Raw genomic sequence first — 19,354 nt, forward strand, 5'->3', positions numbered from 1 at the left:
GGAGGCTGAAGTGACTGAATATAACTTATCTTTCGGTGTAGATGTAAGAAGAAGGAAAGTTTCTATTATACGCGTGTCATATTAGGTTAACTAGATTGGTAGTCGCAGTGACGTTGTTTGATCGGACCCTTAAATTTATCATTCAATACTATTATCGTGGCACAACATACCAACCAACTAATCCTTTATCGATACAACATTGCTAGCCGTAATATCATCGCAAAGCACAATTATATATTCCTACCCAAAGAAGATACACATCGAAGATTGCGTATCTCCATAGTCTATTTAGTGAGAAGATGCAGGTCAAACCGATTCATAATTACAACTACTTTCTACTTTTATTTTAGCCTTAATCCCCTCTACCTAGCTTATCTAATGCCCTGACACCTTGTTCATCCCATTCTTCTTTCGTTACCCAGAAAGCTTCTTTGTCTTTCATAATATCAGCTAAAACGGCTCCACCAAGGAACACCATATGTTTCCTTCTTGGTGGATCTTCAATTCGGATTTTGAAATTCTAAATGTGGTAGCATGAACATCAGCCATATACTACTAGAAATATTTGATTATCTCTTGAAGATATGATACTAACAGATAATCTAGACGAATCACCCCCCAATACTCTGGTCAGATATAATTGCTTCATCTCTTTCTCTAATCTGGATGGGAACCCTGGATACATCGATGATCCTCCGGATAATACGATGTGCTTGTACAGTTCCGTACGAGTATCAACAGCGGCTTGTTGGATGGTTTGGAATAGGAGTTCTACAATATGAAAGGCTTGTATTAGCTACTATGACATTTTGCCTTGCGCAGCTTATCTCACCAGCTACACCAGGTTGTTCGACATCAACAAGATGAGGTTGGAACATGCATTCTGGTGCTTCATAACGTTCTGAACCAACTTTGATCACTCGACCGTCGGGTAGCTATAGATTCCAAATGCATCATCAGCTCTATCGCTCCTAGTGAATGGGCTCATCTAGACATGAAGCAGTCCTTTTATTGTCGCAATCTTTATCATCTTTCTTCACCAGATTTTCAACTCCAACCAGACTTCATGCTCTCTCCACCTAGATAATCTGACTTACCGTATAGTTCTCCACCAAAACCGTAGTCTCCTCTCCCAATTTCTTATCACTTTCCAAATCGTAACTTGTAAAGCACAAAGCCTCTTTGATCCCTCTAACAGTTTCAAAATCTGCTGTTCTTTCAAAAGCGTATCCTCTCATCAACAAAAGTTTGATCAAATATCTCGTGACATCTCTTCCTGCTACATCCAATCTTCTAGTTAGATGTTGAAGTGCGAAACCGTCATACACAGGTACGATATGAGTGACACCATCTCCTGAATCAACTACTACACCAGTTTGAAGACCTATTTCACAATCATCATTTTAGCAATGGTTATCATGGTGTTTTGATGAGTAGTTAAAAGATCTTACCTTGAGCATAAAGAGTTAAAACAGCTTGAATAGCTACATAAACACCACCAAATCCATATTCTTCAAACATAACTTCTGCCATTTTTTGTCTATTTACTTTTGGATTCATTGGAGGTTCAGTTAAAAGTACTTTTCTACCTTTTGGATCAATTTTTAATTTTTCATTAAATGTATAATCCCATAAATGTTTCATATCTTCCCAATTTTTAACTATACCATGTTCCATAGGTTGTTGAACTTGTAAAAAAGATCTAAATTCTGATGCTTCATCTCCTACCATTATATCTTTTATTTGTGAGGTACCCAATCTTTCTTCTGCTCGTAAAATAGGTCTACCAACTACCGAGGGAAACACTGAGACATGAAGATCATTCGAATCATCAGCCAAACAAGCCTTATTTTTTTCTGGATGAATAGAATATCGAACCAACCATATTCTGGGAAATTCGATCCTGCGTAACCGCATTTCACGAACTGAGGATAAATTCATTAGCCTTTGAACAGATAACAATGTATGAATGGACTAAGCATCGCGATCACTCACTCCTGTACCGTTATCCACCACGAGAGGGACTGAGGGGTCCATGTTGATTTATGTGATTAGGGATGTGAAGGAGTATGATAACTGTTGATACCTGCCCGATGAACTGCTGAGCTGGCTTTCCTTCAGATTCCGATGCTTCCTTGTCCGTGCCAAATGTGTTGGATATCAATGTGTTTACAGTATGAATAGCATAAATACTACATCGTCAACATCGCATTATAAGTGGACAAGTATATATCATCATATGCGTCACCAAGCTCCTGGGACCCTGACGACAAGTTAGGCTTGCACCCAAATCAGGAGGTCATCTTCCGCACGCCTATTGGGATTCATTGTTTTCGGTGGCAAATTAACCCCTTCCGAATCGCGTTCACTTGATTGATCATTCATCATTCGTCATTAATCATACACACATTTCTACTTATCTCACAATAATCCCATTGTCGTTCATTACAAGCAGAATATCAACTGCGAAGGCATCAGAGGTGGATTAAAATGGTTTGTAAGAAATGTGAAAAAGTACGTTGTTCATTGATATCTTCCCCCTATTTTGTTGATGAAGTACTAATTATATCAAACACTTTATTTTAATCATAGAAATTGTCAACAGTAGCTGCACCTGATCCATTTAAACCATCTTCATCAACTCGAGTTATTGGTGAAAATAAATTATTATCATCTCGTGCAAAATCGTCACCGTATGCAAAACCTGGAACAGGTTTAAAAAAAGGTAACATAAATCCTTATAAAAACTGTATAGATTGTAAGGTGAGCAATTCAATTTATTTTAACATATCAGAATAAACACGTCAAAAAAACATTCCTCGTTTCTATTCTCATTCCGTCAATGTAATCAGACACTCATGAAACATTTCTCTTTCGTTGAGCTGATTCTCTTATTCAAAACCAGCAACCTGCACAACAAAATAACGCTACGAGATGTCAAAAGTGTGCATATAAGAAAGTAAGTTTTTCGTTTCTCATGTTTCCATCATGGCTTCAACCAGTGCATAAATCCACATTTTAATTGTCACTAATTCCGAATTGTTCACAAGAAGCTGATATCTCACTTTCGTTAAGGGTTTATGTGCAATCTGCGGTACATTAGTTTTAACAGATATAGGTCGTAAGTCAAATTGTTTTTCCACTGGGTTTAATAAAGCCCTGTTTGTTTATTGATTGAACGCATTTTCTTATAGGCTATAAACAAACTGCGAAATAATCATTTCAGGTTGACTTGAAATTCAATCAATTTGTAAAATATGTTGTATTGACAAAAATAGTAATGCAATTGGGTAATCTCATTCATAGTATTTTCAATAAGTCAATCACCATATCATTCTTCCATAAAATGATATGATTATTACCGAAAATGAATGTATGAAAATTGGATTACGATATCAAATTATTGAAATTTACCCATAATCATTGATCGTCTAAAACACTTATAGATAAAATATAATCACAAAAATATAAAACCTGATTTTATTAAATACAAAATGAAGTTTTCCAATATTTAAAATAAATAATCATTTATCACGTCTAATCAAACTTCCAAATCTTTTTAATCCACTAACTTTTTCTTTTTTTCCATTGTCTTGGGTTAAATGATTTTCTCTATTCTGATAATTATTATTCCCTCCCTGAATATCAGAATTTTGAATTTCATTAGATGATGAATTTTTATCAATTGAATTTGAATTTGAATTTGAATTTGAATTAAATCCGACAATTGACATTGCTCTATTTAATTTTATAGAATTATTCCAACTTGATCTTTTTTCAAAATTAATTTGTTTTTTCATATTTCCAAAATCATTTTCATTACCAAGTAAACTATTTGAGCGATTTAATAATTTCAAATTATCATTATGTTGTATTGGTTGTTGTTGATTAATTGGTGTAGGAGTTTGATTTTGACTATTTCTAGTTGTATTTATACTTTCTCTAGGTGATGATGATGTTGTAGTACCTGTATGAGTTGAAATTGAATTTGAATTTGTCATTGTCATAATTCCTTTTCCAGAAGATATAGAAGAACCTAATTTTAATTTTGGTAATTTGTATAAACTTGATAAAGCAGGTGATTGAGAAGAATAAGTTGAAATAGAAGGTGAATCATGAATCGGTATTGGTAAAGCAGGTAATGGATGATTCGGTGGAATAGTATATTTGATAGGTTGTGATGAATCGTCGATTGACGTAGATGAAGTCTCAGATGGTCTAGGTAAAAGAGCAATTTCTTCGGGAAAAGTCTTAAAGAATTCTGCGGCCACAACCATCATCAGCGCGGTCCAGGTGTTCCGATACAACAAAATAACCTACGAGTTTTTAGAGCTTCATGAAAAGCTAAATCTTTGCAAACGACTTCATGTATCTTCAAAGTATTCTGAATCGTCTTAACGTATTCCAGTATAGTCACCCGTAATTGGTTAACGGTTGAAGCGAATTCAGGATGCTTCTCGATATAAGTGCCATCAAGGAAAACCTTGATCAAGAGAGACTATCAGCATTGACCCAAAGAGCATAGAGAGCGGGACTGACTCTGCGGTAAGTTTTGACTCCTCCGCTCACAGGCGAGTCAACTGCTCCGTTGATTGCTGTACCAAGCAGTTTTGATCTTTGCGATGTTACAATTAGCTCAGCTTGATAGGATACTCTCGAAGTAGAAAATTCGCTTACTGAGGAAGATGCCCATCTTTTCCTGTACTCAACCGTCTGAGGTTCTTCGTAGCTTTCTCGACTTCCATAATAGCCATATTGACCGGTGGGATCTGTTCATACCGAATTTGAGTGATTTCTCTTCGATTTAAGATACCAGGCAATTCTTCTTTGGCTACGAAGTCAGTAGAGATCCATCAGCTTCTTTTCGTACTGAAGCTGAAGCGGGAAAACGATGAGACTTACAGGTGAGGATTGTCTTCTCAGTCCACGTCAGAACAATCTCGTGTTCATCTGGATCTCTCATATATGGTCTAAAGCTAGAAAATTCGCTGATTCTATTTGATCGGTAATAAGAACTGACATTATCAGAAACCTTATCTGCGAAAACGGTCTTCTTGAGATCGGGTTCAGGTGCAAGGGGTGTGACCCAGATAAGTGGATGGGAGGACTCTTGAGCGGAAGTTAAAGGAGGAATTTTTGATCGATGAATGGAGGCTTCGGGATGTTTAAGTTGTAAGGCATCGCAGCTGATTCATTTTGGATTAATACCGTTACACCTATTTGGGAGTCCGGGAGACTCACAATTCAGAATATCTTTGCCAAGCTTCTCCTTTGGCTACGAAATCTTTACCTTGATTCAACTGTCCAAAATCACCAAAGTATGCCTGAGAAAAATTCGTTAATGCCATTTGACTCCGTTCTAGGGTTGCGGACTTACGACTCTGAAGTATTCAGGTTGATTCCTACCGCCTGTACTGATTCTCTCCCACAACGCAGCTTGATAAGTTAATAGCTCCGTCAACTTAGCAACATCGAAAGTGAATTTCTGATGTTGTGTGGTAATTTCCTGACAAATTTCCAGAGCATGTTCGTATTCTTCAGCTTTAGCTGATTTGGAAGATCATATATTCTCATTAGTCACCGCTCAGTAATCTGGAAGACGCCTAACATACCAAAATATTGAATCGCATGGTAGAGAAGAGATTCTTTCCTTTGAAAAGATGTTTGAGCGGGTAATTTGATATCCCCCATATTAAAGTCGTCAAGCAGAGTATCATCCAAAGTCCAATCGTATATTTGCGCATGTGATTTGATAGCCAATCCAGCAGATAACCAATTTTTACTTTCAGAAGCAATAGCGACGAGCTGATGAATGAAACGAATGTAAAGATCATTTCGACCTATCCTCTCGACAAAAGACATGACTTGATGTATAGCTTGAGATTTTTCATCCGACCATTCCATATCTTCAGGTACTTCCCTTAAGGAGAGTAACAAATCGATGAACAATTCGATTTCATCTAAAAAGACAGATACCCTCTCTTCGAATTTCTCATCTATAGTCGGTTTTGATTCGAAGATCGCTCGGAGCTGAGCTACGAAATACGCTCGCATCGTTGGATCGTTTGACGAGGATGTAGACTTGAACGCGAACTGCGAAGTACTCAAATACCGTCAACTTTATTCAACCGAGTCAAATTCATAATATAACTCACAAGCTTTTCGAGTTTCAAGAAGATCTCATTCTCGATATTATCGAATTTCCCTGCTATGACATATTCTGCATAAATCATGGAGAACAGTATCTCAACAGCAGTTTCACTCATAGCATCATGACTGGAAAGGCATAAGCCCAATATGCGTTCGGCTAACCCGGTGAATTGGGTCTGATACTGCAATGCGGTCGCACCGATCAGCTTCGCTTATGCGGGAAGGGGAATTTACTCACTCCACCATATTTCAGTTCCGTCCCTTCCGCTTGAATAGCTTCATCGGCAGGCCACCCAATAGCGTTCCATAGCCTCATCAGCAAAACCGAACCCTCATCACGAAGATCTCCAACTATGATCCATTCTGCTCTCCTTCGCTGCTGACTCATATCTTCTAATGCTAATTCGTCACTACCTAAGAATTCACAGAGAAGTTCAAATAGCCCAGACCAGAGAGCGGAATCGAACGCCTCAGCAATTTGTATTTTCGGTATGAAATTTTCTGTCTCCAAAATAGGTGTCAAAGTAGTGATAAACCGTAAAATAGAGGAGAAAGACATCAAAGATAAAGTCAACCATGATTTTGGGAAAGCTTCAAAGCTAATGACTGATCGACAGAAATTGAAGGTCAATTTCAATGTTTCGCTCAAAGATGATACGCCTTCTATATCTAGGACTTCATTTAACCATCTGGTTATGTTTGGTTGAGGGGAAGATAAAATTAATGTAAGAATGACCACTGCTGTTTCTGCTAGGCCGCAATTGAACGTTTCGGAATTTGGAAGACCGTCTTGTGCTGCGTTCTGTTGCTGTTCGAGAAGCGATGGTGGGGGTAATTCTGATATTAAGGCAAATGGGTGGGTCGAAGGGAAGACATCGGGAGTAGATTTCCATATTGTGGATGTCGGCGAAGATCTTTGTCGATTGAGAGCGGAATGTGTCGTAGATTTGGATAAATCGAAGTACGATTCGTAAAGACTGCACCAGATTTGTCAGCGGAGCTCGGTAACTCAGGGAATCACTTACGCAGGTAAAAGCGTCAAACAGTACTCTATGTTATCCTCTTCGTGCACTCTTAGCGTATCGTCATCCTTTATTAACGGCGAGTATAACCATTCTTGCGATTTGTTGACCGTCCAGGCGATGACCTGATAGACTGCACGTCAGTCCTATACGCTTTTTGTCGTGCGGTTCAACTTACAGTGACAGCCAGTCGGTTACATTCCAGCCATCGTATCCTTTTTCCGTCTCGGGTGACCTGACTGTCATCCGGCCCAACTGATCTTAATTCATCAAATTTGCCCAAATGAGGCTTCACCCATCTAATAATCGCAGGTACAAGCAAAGACCTTGACTCTGAGGATTCAAAGACATTTTTGACTACTTGAAGTATCAAAAGAAGCTTATGTATAGCTATACTTCCGGTTGAAAGGGTGAGGGTATCTAGGAAATCAATAACGATTTCTGAGATCTCCACAGGTTGAAATATACGAGAAAGATCCGGCAGAATATCACTATAATGCTGTACAGCCAGTGTCTGCGTACCGATCAAATGCTTCTCATTTGAGCGCATCAAGTGATTAATCGCTTCCAGAATTTCTTTCGTTTGTGTCTTGAACTCAACTTCATTTGAATACTCCTCTGCCAATCCCGGTCCTCTTGATCTATCGTTCTCTCTAGCTTTGATGATGATTCTGAAGAATAGATGCCAAACTTTAAGGAAAGATCGGTAATCTATCGTGCTCGGCACCAACATTACCTTCTTCATACACTTCAACAAACTGAAAGCGGAAGAGGGGTGTTTAAATTGGGTATCAAGATATATGCCAAAGACGCTCGTGAAATTGGGAAATCTTCGATCGGAGTTCATAGCTAAGACCTTCATAAGTGACTTGAAGATCATAAATTCGACTTCATCTTGGCGATCGCCCAGATCTGATATCAGAATCGAAAAAAGAGCATCAAATGTGGAAGGAACGAATTTGGCAATCTCATCTTCGGATACAAAGCTGAACAGCTTGAGAGTTGACCAGAGAACATCAACATCCCCGCCGGAGCTGTGCCACACGAGTAAAGCTCGAAGAGTGTCGTCTTGCGTTTGAACGCTTGAACAGAGATACGTCCGGAGGGTGATACGGTCTCGAAGTGGCATGAGGGCTTTGTTGAAAGTGGGAAAAGCGCCTACTTCCTCGTGAGCCAAAGCCGGGACTTCAAAGTAGATGTTCGGGGTGATATGCACGTTTCTTTCACTTTTGTATAATATTAGTTCGTGATCGCCGTCTTGGATACAGGTGATCCCATTTGCTAAGGGTAGATAGCCAAAAGCGAAAGGCTGGTCAAGGTCCGAAGAGTCTGAGTTGGTGATATGTCGCTCTTTTCCTCTTGAATGGAAAATCAGAAACAGGTGATAACCTTCCGCTTGAGCTGAAGAGGGCAATGAGATTTTGACAAGTTCACCGAATGTGGGCTTGTCATTTCGGTGAAAAACCAAAGAAGTATATTGGGCCATAGCTGGCTCTCCACTTCCACCGGCTATCAGAGCATCAGGCACAATTTGACCGTCTCCACAACGCACCTCGACGGTGACTTGCACATCATCGTGATTTGAGGATATCACCGACTTTCGTACTCTCATTGAGCCGCCTGAAGATGTGGGTACAGGAGCGAAGAATGCCGACCAAAGCTTGACATACAAATCATTGCGGATCGTGCCAGGATACACCACGTCAGGGAATCCCAATCGAGCTGAAAGTGGTATATTGCTCAACACCGAAGGATGTTCATATATAACTTGATCGACAGATCCTTGAAACACCTTCAGACTGAGCGCAATGGCTTCGGCTCTGCGCGGACTGTAAGCTACACGACCGCCGGCAGTGGGAAGACTTACCTCGGAGAGGTCACATATTCCTTGACTCTTTTGTGTATGATATTTTCATGCAAAGTAGCAAATGTCGCTTCATCTTTAGGTAGGTAGATAGGTACTTGAAATTCTACCCCAGAGCTTATCTTATCTGTCCCTTCGGCAAGAAGCCTACTGAGAGCGGGTATCTCAAGTACAGCACATCCCATCGGCCGACGGAACAGCGATCTACCTTCCATCGAATTGGAATAGCCATTGCTGCCTTGAAATGTATCGATTGTTGGAGCTCTTTGTCCACCATAACCTGAGGTCACGGAGAAACTATCGTCGGTAAGGGTGTGATCCAACGTAGACGCGTTATTCTGCGCGGGACTACCTTCGGAGATTCCATACAGACTTGTCCGTTTACCGGCAGTAGGACGTAACGTTCCGCTTTCTTGTCGCATTTTCATTGCTCCATTGCGCACAATCCGACAAACTAAGTATATATCATGTGCTAAATCATCCAGCTTCAGGTCAACAAACAATGTTCGTAATCGACCAAAACGTTGTTCAGCATCTCGAGCAGGGCTACCAAGGTGATTGAGAATCAGGCAGAACTCCTCGGTAACAAATCGGCTCTCCACCTTGTTATAGAGCGAAAAATATAGCTCGGCGGTCTCTCCCGGAGCGCAAGGATTTGCTATAAATGCTCGGACGTCCAGCAGGCAGTGGTAGTGGGATCGAGAAGTTGCCGATGATTGACGAGATGCATGGGAATTAATCAGTGCGAAGGGTTGGGCGGAGGGCAGTGCTGGACGAGGATCGATCAGGCTCGGCGATTTGCCAAAAAGATCATCAAGAGGTATCAGGTCGATATAGGCGAGCTGTTAACAGGTTACCGCCTGACGTCACTAGGACATGCCTTGTGCTCACCTGAACTTGATACACGTAGCATGCTATCCCTCCGACCCAGCTAGCTCCGGCGGACGCCCTTTCCTTGTCTACGACCATGACATCACCATCTTCCAAGCTCCTTACTATCACTTCTAATCCTTGAGCCACGTTACATTTAACCAGTCTTGAAACACATTCTCGCCGTATTCGTACGAGCTCATCTCCACTGAGGGTCTGCGATAGCAATTGGCGTCGACCAAGAAACAAGGCATCGATATGTTGCATGACTGTACTGAACAGACGATACTCTCGATTTGCCAGATAGGTGGGCAGCCGCTGCTCAGTTTCGTCAATAACGCTTTGATCACTCTCAAAGGCTGGCGAAACTCACTCCGTACCATTCTCGGATAGCACAAGCTATCTCATCCACCAGAGGCCATTGTTGACCCGCTATAGTGGAATCACCGGCGGTCAATTTTGGTAAAGGTGGTTGCTCCTTATCCCTTTCTAATTCAGCTAATCTCGATTCCAATATCAACGATTTAGGTCTGTTCGTCCGCAGACCGTCTTTTTTCAGGGCCGTTTTGATTCCATTCTGGTCCGTCACATCTATAACATCTCGCTCCAAATCCTTCTGCCTCTCAGGGCTAGATACATCATAACCTTCCATTTCCTCCTCTTCTTTGACAGTATCCATCTCGCCCACCCAGCTGAGATTCGCATTGCGGGCGTTATCTTCTGCTGCTCTTACGGCTCTTTCATACGCCTCCGTAAGCTCTCCGGTATCGTTCGATGCGCCAGGCCGTATATGAACAGCTGCTGCTGGAAAGATACCGATCAATACCGATGGTTCGGGTCGAGGAAATGTTTTAGCATGGACGTGAGACCCTGACGGTGCGAGTGAGGGAAGAGAAACGGCTTGGACCACATATCTGATATATGCTCAGTAAGAGTCGACTATGATTTCATAGGTCTGGACATACCCTCGATACCATAAATCCCCTCTGCCATCCTCATTAATACTGCACCTATACTCCTCAAATGCGAAAAACTCATCTCCAATATCTAGAGGTACCTCATAAGCGTTGCTCCTATTCTCCTCTTGATCCTCTGCATGAGTCCGTATTCCGCTCCATGAGAATCTATTCCTATTCGAATGATTTCGTTGACCATCCGTTGCTGTAGACGGTGTAGGCGGAGGAGAGCTATTAGGCTGATATGGGTAAATGCAGAATCCAGACTGTATATATGGTAAAGGTTGCCATGAGCCCGTGATACTGTTGCGAGTGAAATGAAGGTCAGTGATTCGTACATCCTTCCCGAGTTTCGATCAACGCACCGCTGTCTTGAAGGTCCGGGAGCTGAAGAAGACGAAGAAGAGCCAGATATTGGAGCTGTCGAGAAAGAATTCATCTCCCAGACGACATAAGTGGGTAGGATATCATGAAAACGGGTATTATGAGAAGCAGTCGTATACTGATAGACTTTGGGAAGAATTGAGAAGCGAACAAAGAGAGAGTCAAAATGATCCAAGCTTGAAGAGGTAATGTTGAATTGAGGTTGATAGATAAAGTGTCGTGCCTGAATTTCAACATTTTGAAAGATTATTGACGTGAATGATCGAGATGCGTAATTTTGGAATGCGATTTGCTTCACATCTTTGCTCTCAAATTGTTGGGCACTCAGGATGAATACGATAAGACCCTTCATACGGTATGAGTAGTCTGATTATGCCGATGCGCTTGTTGCTGATCCTTCCTCAACAGTATATGCCCTTTACAAGCAACTTACTCGCACACACGATTCCACTTATCGCTGCGCACGATCGATCCTCCAATAATATATCATCGATTATTGTTATTCCGAATCACCAAACCTGAGGAGAGCATTTCTTCCGAGACAATAGGTCCATCATGGAAAGCACCAGAGCTGTATTGTATGGAAGAGACTTGTCCTCATCTGGGAGCACCCTTGAGTCATGCTGAGATTGAGGATATAGAGGATACCAAGGCGATTGGTGAGCGTACTTTTGCAGAGCAGGAACGCGTTTAACCGATAATTTAGTTTGTCCATGGCACCAGTATGATTTTGGTAGGTCTGTCGGTTGCTTTGCGTATGTTTGATCGAGCTGATTCATGCAGACCTCAACGATGGTTCGAGCTGTACGTCTTCACCTCTATTTGGAATAGGATTAAACGACTGACAGGCTGAACAGCCACTGGACTCCAAGCATGCACCTATGAAGTCCAGGTGAAAGGTATAGAAGGGAATGCTGAAGTATGGGTTGAAGCACCTCATCCTTCGCCAAACGCACCTCAACGTCAGTGGGAATTGGTAGAGATGAGGGGTGTGAGCGAGGGTGCGTTCTTCGCTTGCTTAATTTGCATCCTCCGCTCACGTCATACAACTCCACTTAGAATTTCTCGATCCTCCAATTCCATCACTATCACGCTTGTCATTGTCCCAAGATGTCGAACACACTTCCCGATCATCTTTCTCGACCTCAAACGCTACATTACCTGAGGAATTACCAAACTCTCTGCTAGGTTTCGCTCACTTGATTCTACGTACAAGCAACCCGGAATTGAAGTGTCTCTTAACGAGAGAAGCCGTGACTCGACTTCGGGCGGGGAAGCTCAAGTCGATAAGACCGAGTGTAGGGGAGATAAAGAGGGAAAGAGACAAAGAAGGAGGACTTTTGGATGAACCTCCTAGAGAGGTGGAGATGATCGCTCCTGGCAAAGCACCGAGGCGGTAAGGTCATATGATCTTGACCTCGTTCGCAATGATATGTGGTGAACTAACGGTGTTCAATTCGTCGTAGTGGGAAGGGAGGTTCTGAAAAATCCCGCATAATGATGTTACACGCTTTAGCAAATATCGAACAATACGCCATTGACCTCGCATGGGATATCATAGCAAGATTCGCAGATTGCACCGTGAATGGAGAAAGATTACCGGTAGAATTCTTCTTAGATTGGGCTAAAGTAGCTGAAGATGAGGCCAAACATTACACCTTACTCGCTAGGCGGCTGGTCGTGAGTGACGGATTGCACCGTTCACCGCCCGGCTGATATTCAACTAATCAGGAGCTGGGATCGTACTTTGGTGCTCATACAGGTAACTTTATATCACGTCGAAAAAAGCTGACATAGTTTAGTGCACGCCGGATTATGGGAATCGGCAACTCAAACTGCTAATTCTCTTTCGGCTCGTATAGCCATCATTCACTTGGTAGCCGAAGCTAGGGGTATAGATATGAATCCATTGACACTGGCAAAGCTTCAGGCTGCAGGCGATAAAGAAAGCAGTAGAGTGCTGGAGATTATTCATTCCGACGAGATCACTCGTGAGTAACCCCTGCGGCATCAGAACAGCTAATGACTTATTGTATACTCAGATGTCACTACTGGTCATAGGTGGTTCACGTGGCTGTAAGTATAGAATTGATCGTTCATTGCTGACCTCGCCAGTTGTCAAAAACAAGGGGTAGACCCAATAAAGACTTTCCGGGATGAGGTGTTTGCCAATTTTAGAGGGAAGATCAAAGGACCCTTCAACTCTGCTGATAGACTGAAAGCGGTGAGCTATGCCTTGGTCGTTGCCCTCAGGACGTGAAGACTGCCTTTGGCTGACAATTCATCTCAAAAGGGACTCACACCCGATTTCTATGAAGATCTCCATGGGGGATTAGGTAGCAATCTCAACAAAACGGAGGATGGAATCAATCAGAAAGAGCCCGAAGGAGATGAGCATATACATCCTCGACTTGCTTAGCATGTGGATGCACTCAAATTGACAAGCCTGGGATAATCTGATACCGCTAAATCTGCGTGCTCGGTACAAATGTCGATTGTTTATGACAGTGCGGTTCCCGTTGAGAGCTTACAAGCGTCTGGACTGTTTGAGTTCAGCAGGCAGAACAATCGGAAGCCTGAAATATACTCGAGGATCGACGATTCGTTGATTTCTCTTTATCGTCCCTAATGACATGTGTTTTAGGACCGATGATTGTTCTCTCGTCACCTTACCCCCTCCCAACATATACAGTCGGTGTGCAGACAGACGGACGCCCGGCCGGTAAGATTTACATGTTCCAGGGTAAGCGAATGCGATGGACATCTTTGTGAAAATGACTGGTGTTACGGTACGTGCCTGCCCACTAATCAAGCTTAATCAAGCTGTCAGTATATGCGTATGTATCATATATGCGCCAGTCTTTCGGCGATTGAGCTTTCGGACGAAAGGATATCATTGACTTCTGGAACCCGAGCAATCGTATCGCTTGCGTCGGTGCGATCGGTATGACCAGGAACGTTTCAGTTTAGCTCCATTATGCTTCAAGTCTTTGCCATGATAGTCAATGTTGGAAATACTCTTATCGATGGAAGTCTCAATTGGAAATGGAGAAGGAATATCCGTCGATAACAATGACGCTTCTTGAAGATTAGAGATAAGGTTCTTGGCTGATCACTCAAGTATAAATAGTCAACATGTATGATCTTTTTAAATCAACACTCTTTCACTTGAAAACGGATTATATCATTCGAAATGGATGACTTCACGGATATCGAAAGATCTTCTTCTATGGATAAGACTGGTTATGCCGTCGATCGGACTGTCGATATCGATATTCAGTCTACGGAATATCAGGAGTATCTAAGCTTATCAGAGCATTTTACCGGTGAAATTCTACAAAAACTGCATGTAAGTAAGGTCTCTCGTTAGACGCCTTGGGAAGGTTGATTCTGTACTGATGAACAAGTTATATAGCGCAAGATCGATTGGCATGTTCTTCCTCCACTCATGGTCATTTACATGATGACCTATGTCGATCGTAGTAACGTTGGTAATGCCAAATTATTCGGGGCGCAAGCGGATCTGGGCATGAATGGTACAGATTGGAATATCGGTCTATCATTATTATGTAAATTCACGGACATCCGTTGTGCAGAACGTTTGGCTGATTATTAAGTTTGGCTCGCTCAGTCATCTCATTCGCATTGTTTGCGCCATTCAGCGCTGCCATTGCCAACAAATATTCGACTCGAATCTTTTTAATCGTTGCATTCTTTGGATGCGGAATTAGTATTATCGCTGCTGGGTGCGTTGGGAACAAAGCGGGCTGGTATGCTATGCGACTTGTATTGGGTCTAGCCGAAGCTGGTCAGTGTAATCTACGTCTTATGGGGATCTTTGTATGCTCATCGCTATCTGTACTGCAGGTGTGCCTGGAGTCAGTTTCTATGTTCTGGCTACTTGGTATTCCCCCGGAGTCTACGCCTCGCGATCTTCATGGTTCTATTTGGCAGCTACAGTGTGAGTCAACTTTTCTCCCTTGACTTGAGTATAGGCCTAAGTATGTTGTAGCTCAGGTGCTATCTCCGGTCTTCTTGCTTATGGTATCGGACAATTGGACGGTCATTGGGGATACAGAGGCTGGAGATGGATTTATGTCCTAGAAGGTTTCATCAGTGTGATGTTGTGTATCTTCCTGGCTTTCACGCTGCAAACCAATCCTGCTACAGCCAGGAAATGGCTGGACGAAAGAGAGCGACGATTCATCGTTCTTCGATCCAAATTCGAATACGGTTCGGACAAGGGCGGTAAATCTACCGTATTCGATGTCAAGGCCTATGCGTCTGCATTCAAGGTAAGTCTTTTGGAAGCGTGGTTCGTTTGGGAAAGCTAACTTTTATGTCAGTCACCTCACTTTTTGATCATTGCCTTTGGACACTTCTCCTTTGCCACAGGAATATACGCTTTTCAATTTACTTTACCCACCATCATCGCAAATATGGGATACAAAGCAGCTGCTGCTCAAGGGCTTTCCGCTCCCCCTTATGTTGCAGCGATGTTCAGCGTTTGGATCTGTGGCTACTTCTCGGACAGGTACAAGCAGAGAACCGCAATGGTGATGATCCCCAGTGCAATAGCTATTGTGTAAGCCGTCCAACTTGCACAAATCTTCAAGTTGCAGCTGATCGTCCCTTTTTAGTGGCTTGATCATGTGCTGGACAACCGCTGGGCACCAGAATTTGGTTGCAGTCACCTGCAAGTCTTCTCCTACTGTAACAGGATCTCGTCCAATACTGACTTGTCCGGCTTTTGACAATTAGACACGGGGTGTATGATAGCCTGTATAGGCTTTTACCCACTCACTCCTATGTATTTCACCTTCTACGCACTTAACAACGCCGGTGCCTCTAAAAGAGCCGCTGCGCTAGGCGGCTCTAATTTCTTTGGTCAAGCTGGTGGAGTACTCGGATCGAACATATATCTCGCCAACCAGGCTCGTAAGTAGGATTCAAACCGCATTTCTTGATATCGTACTGAGGATATTTTCTAATATAGCAAAATATCCTGTCGGTTTTGGTATTTCCGCCGGTCTTTTGGCCTTTGGTAATTTGATTGTTCCCGCTCTATACTACATTTGGGTAGGCCGAATCAACGCTTCTCGAGCTGCTATGTCAGAAGAGGAGATTAGGGCAAAGTATACTCCACAACAACTCGAAGCCATGGGTGATCGATCCCCCCTTTACTTCTACGCCAGATAAAACGACTTCAGCTGCTCCTAGGCACAAGCTTGGTCACCTGTAAAGAAGAGGGCCATGTATATGGAGAGCAGTACTAATACTTCACAGTCAAGGTCATATACATATGTTACCCACGTTTTATCTACCGTATTCTCACAGTAGACCGATGCAAATCTCTGGTGTTCACTCTTGCATTTGACCTAGTACAATTAAAACGTATGTTCACCTCAAGATCCTGCGCAGATGCCAGCTCGTGGCTCAATACGCTTAGGAAAGAATCTTTCACAAGACACTCTAACGAGCAGACCAATCAGATGTACTCCATCCACTAAGTTATCACCCAGCTCCTGAGTCACCTCAGCAATGTAATAAGTTATCATGAGGTAAACGCATCCGCCATTTATACCTGCTTCGAAAACACCGAGGAGTGATCTTAGTGTGAATCCTTGAGACGAGCACCCAGCGCCGATGATGGTAGTTCCGCAACCGAAGGATATCTATTGGTAATATTGTAAAAAAAGACGTTTGCGTTCGGCGACCTTAACGAAGACTACTTATCTGCGATATCGGTTTGCCCACGCATTATGGCCAGACTTGCTATTTTGGGTAACAGCGAGCTGAACGACGGATTGGTCAGGGTCAGTCCATTACGTTGCTTTTCACAGTTTTCGGAAGATATAAGCATTCCCACTTCTTCGGCTCGATCGTATATCCTCTTTCGCTAAACACCAACATGGAATCCCACTTAGATAGGAAGAATGACAATCAGAAATCGCACAGGCGACGAAAGGATGGTAAGTCACTACAAACTGGCGTCTGGTTGCCAGTAGTCCCCGGAGCTAATGTTTGTTAGGTTGTTTGACCTGTCGACAACGTCGCGTGAGGTGCGATCGCGCCAAACCACTTTGCGGGCATTGCGAACGTCTCAATCGGGTCTGCAGATGGCCTGAGCTCATCGACACATGTGACTCTTCGGATTTCCCTGCAACCAAGCGCAATCGTGTCAATCGACAAGGATCCGTTGTGACTACTCACAGCAGAACAGCTTCGTCTAGGGGTGGTAGTGGACCTTCGCCCCAAGATTCTTTTCAGCACCCTGCGGAGAATCTGATACCTTGGGCAACACCTCTGTCAAATTTACGAGGAGGGGACGAAGCTAGGACTGATCACGTACAGCTCGGTCTACATACCTTTATACAGCCTGATCAACTATTCAGCGACGTGCAACCTCAAAGTCAAAGCACCTCACACCCGCAGGAACCTTTGTCGGACCCACCAGGTCTGGCATCTTTCGATAATTTCATCAGCCCGATCGATGGTGGCCCGGGTCTAGCATCCACATCTACGTCCAATGTATTCGATTTGGGTCCGATTGAAACTACCCAACAGCCCTTTGATCCCTTTATAGGTCATGATTTGAACTTGGACCTATTCCTCGGACTTAACGATCCATTCCCTTGGCAATCATTTCCTACTACTCACGAGGACTCACTGTTCAATAATCAAAACGCGTTCTTCCCAAGCTTGAATGCGATAACTTCTGAATCACCCACAATTCGCAGGCGATTTTGCTCCCCGGTTACGCCTGATATGGTAGATCAATCGATCGCAACCTATTTTGTAGAAAGGGTATCTAATGCGGCCATCACTCGTCATGTATGTATCTTTGAGATTTGCCTCTAGCTGACATTTGCAGCATCTAACCACCAATTACTATATCTCCCTCTTCGCTGCCAGTCAATTCTGCCCAGCCTTATATGCTGGTATGTTAGCATGGTCTGCTTGGCATATGGCGGCTACCGGTCATATGAACCCTGCACAGCGCCAGGAACACCTGGAATATGCACAGCATAAACATACGTTATGCGGAGAACTTCTTTTCAAGGACTTGGATGTCGTGCAGGTGGACTCGGACACTGAACTTGAGGCGGTATACTGCACCTTCATGGTTTATGGGCAATATGCAAGCGTCACTTGTGCACCTTTGTCTCGCTTACGGTCGTTAATAGATGAAGTCGACAAAATCTTCCTTCGCCGCCCTCTTGACCACACCAGTTCACCTTTGATCAAAAGAATGGCTTCTATCTTGGCTCAATACGACATGAAGTCTTCCTTGTTCGGTCTGAGCGAACCACGATACACTCTTCACCTTGGAACCGCCATTTTTGAAAATCGCCCAGCGACCGTGGACGAGAATACCACAACCGCCTTCAGCATTGTATCACCCTTACACATGCTTTATCTCTCTGCACAATGCTGTGTGATTGAAGGTCAACTCCGCCGTTCAAGGAGTGCTCACGACGTCATCGGGGCACGGAAGATCATTCGACTTGGAGATGAATTATATGATAAGATTATAAATCTGGAATCTAAATTAGATTCAAGCCGATTAGATTGGTTCGCGAGCAAGCTTCATGATCCCAGAGAAGGCACTGGTTCGCCTCAACGACATATCAGCCACGACACAAGATTCGAAATCATGTTAGCTTGCTCGTATCATGGGGTTGTCATTCAACTTGCCCGTGTCCTCAATTACCCTAGCCCCATCAGATCCATTGACAGGATAATATGGATGACAATAAACTTAACTCGGCGTGATCCCGATTGTATACATAGCACCGTCGCTTTACCTCTATTCTTTGCTGCTCTGGAAACAGGCGATCCTGATAAGGTGAGTTCATTCCCGTGAAACAAAGCTTACATTTCAATAGTACCAGGAAATCTTGAGCTGGTTCGATGCGAGCGATACTGGCGCTTCTGGAGCTGTCAGAGTGCAAAGAACAAAGCAGTTGCTAGAAGCGGTGAAGCGAGCCGAAGCCGACGGGACAAGAAGTGACGTGGGACAGATAATGCGTAGAACCAACTTCGATACGTTGGTATGATACTAGGAACGTTTCGGTGATACGTACGAGATATGTAAGGCCTCGTGT

General features: G+C 43.2%; 6 protein-coding genes across 6 annotated transcripts; 4 read left to right on the forward strand and 2 right to left on the reverse strand.

Moving 5' to 3' along the window:
• Positions 1-352: 352 nt before the first annotated feature.
• I206_105888 (uncharacterized protein) lies at positions 353-2,037 on the reverse strand (the record flags this gene model as incomplete). Its single annotated transcript, XM_019156438.1, has 7 exons — positions 353-520; positions 596-771; positions 833-935; positions 1,098-1,384; positions 1,452-1,805; positions 1,883-1,925; positions 1,996-2,037. The coding sequence occupies 7 exons, from the start codon at positions 2,035-2,037 to the stop codon at positions 353-355; spliced, it is 1,173 nt and encodes a 390-aa protein (XP_019010240.1).
• Positions 2,038-2,490: 453 nt separating this feature from the next.
• On the forward strand, positions 2,491-3,217 carry I206_105889 (uncharacterized protein; the record flags this gene model as incomplete). Its single annotated transcript, XM_019156439.1, has 5 exons — positions 2,491-2,514; positions 2,593-2,763; positions 2,906-2,959; positions 3,076-3,121; positions 3,195-3,217. The coding sequence occupies 5 exons, from the start codon at positions 2,491-2,493 to the stop codon at positions 3,215-3,217; spliced, it is 318 nt and encodes a 105-aa protein (XP_019010241.1).
• Positions 3,218-3,524: 307 nt separating this feature from the next.
• I206_105890 (uncharacterized protein) lies at positions 3,525-11,301 on the reverse strand (the record flags this gene model as incomplete). The annotated part of the gene is made up of 17 exons (XM_070203204.1): positions 3,525-4,261; positions 4,321-4,483; positions 4,540-4,615; positions 4,678-4,831; positions 4,903-5,186; positions 5,242-5,324; positions 5,378-5,547; positions 5,613-6,093; positions 6,156-6,332; positions 6,389-7,127; positions 7,176-7,297; positions 7,351-8,992; positions 9,040-9,878; positions 9,928-10,224; positions 10,280-10,820; positions 10,872-11,165; positions 11,228-11,301. The coding sequence occupies 17 exons, from the start codon at positions 11,299-11,301 to the stop codon at positions 3,525-3,527; spliced, it is 6,873 nt and encodes a 2,290-aa protein (XP_070059305.1).
• A 274-nt stretch (positions 11,302-11,575) lies between these two features.
• On the forward strand, positions 11,576-13,665 carry I206_105891 (uncharacterized protein; the record flags this gene model as incomplete). The annotated part of the gene is made up of 12 exons (XM_070203205.1): positions 11,576-11,601; positions 11,655-11,905; positions 11,953-11,979; positions 12,030-12,050; positions 12,104-12,247; positions 12,306-12,642; positions 12,713-12,926; positions 12,978-13,008; positions 13,109-13,237; positions 13,289-13,322; positions 13,425-13,470; positions 13,540-13,665. 12 exons carry the CDS (start codon positions 11,576-11,578, stop codon positions 13,663-13,665), a joined length of 1,386 nt encoding a protein of 461 aa, XP_070059306.1.
• Positions 13,666-14,439: 774 nt separating this feature from the next.
• On the forward strand, positions 14,440-16,445 carry I206_105892 (uncharacterized protein; the record flags this gene model as incomplete). The annotated part of the gene is made up of 9 exons (XM_070203206.1): positions 14,440-14,595; positions 14,662-14,815; positions 14,878-15,054; positions 15,114-15,207; positions 15,259-15,541; positions 15,593-15,831; positions 15,887-15,942; positions 16,008-16,184; positions 16,243-16,445. 9 exons carry the CDS (start codon positions 14,440-14,442, stop codon positions 16,443-16,445), a joined length of 1,539 nt encoding a protein of 512 aa, XP_070059307.1.
• Positions 16,446-17,157: 712 nt separating this feature from the next.
• I206_105893 (uncharacterized protein) lies at positions 17,158-19,306 on the forward strand (the record flags this gene model as incomplete). Its single annotated transcript, XM_070203207.1, has 4 exons — positions 17,158-17,218; positions 17,278-18,053; positions 18,121-19,095; positions 19,142-19,306. The coding sequence occupies 4 exons, from the start codon at positions 17,158-17,160 to the stop codon at positions 19,304-19,306; spliced, it is 1,977 nt and encodes a 658-aa protein (XP_070059308.1).
• Between the last annotated feature and the right edge of the window lie 48 nt (positions 19,307-19,354).

The sequence above is a fragment of the Kwoniella pini genome, chromosome 8, assembly GCF_000512605.2.
Source record: "Kwoniella pini CBS 10737 chromosome 8, complete sequence".
NCBI classification, from domain to species: domain Eukaryota; kingdom Fungi; phylum Basidiomycota; class Tremellomycetes; order Tremellales; family Cryptococcaceae; genus Kwoniella; species Kwoniella pini.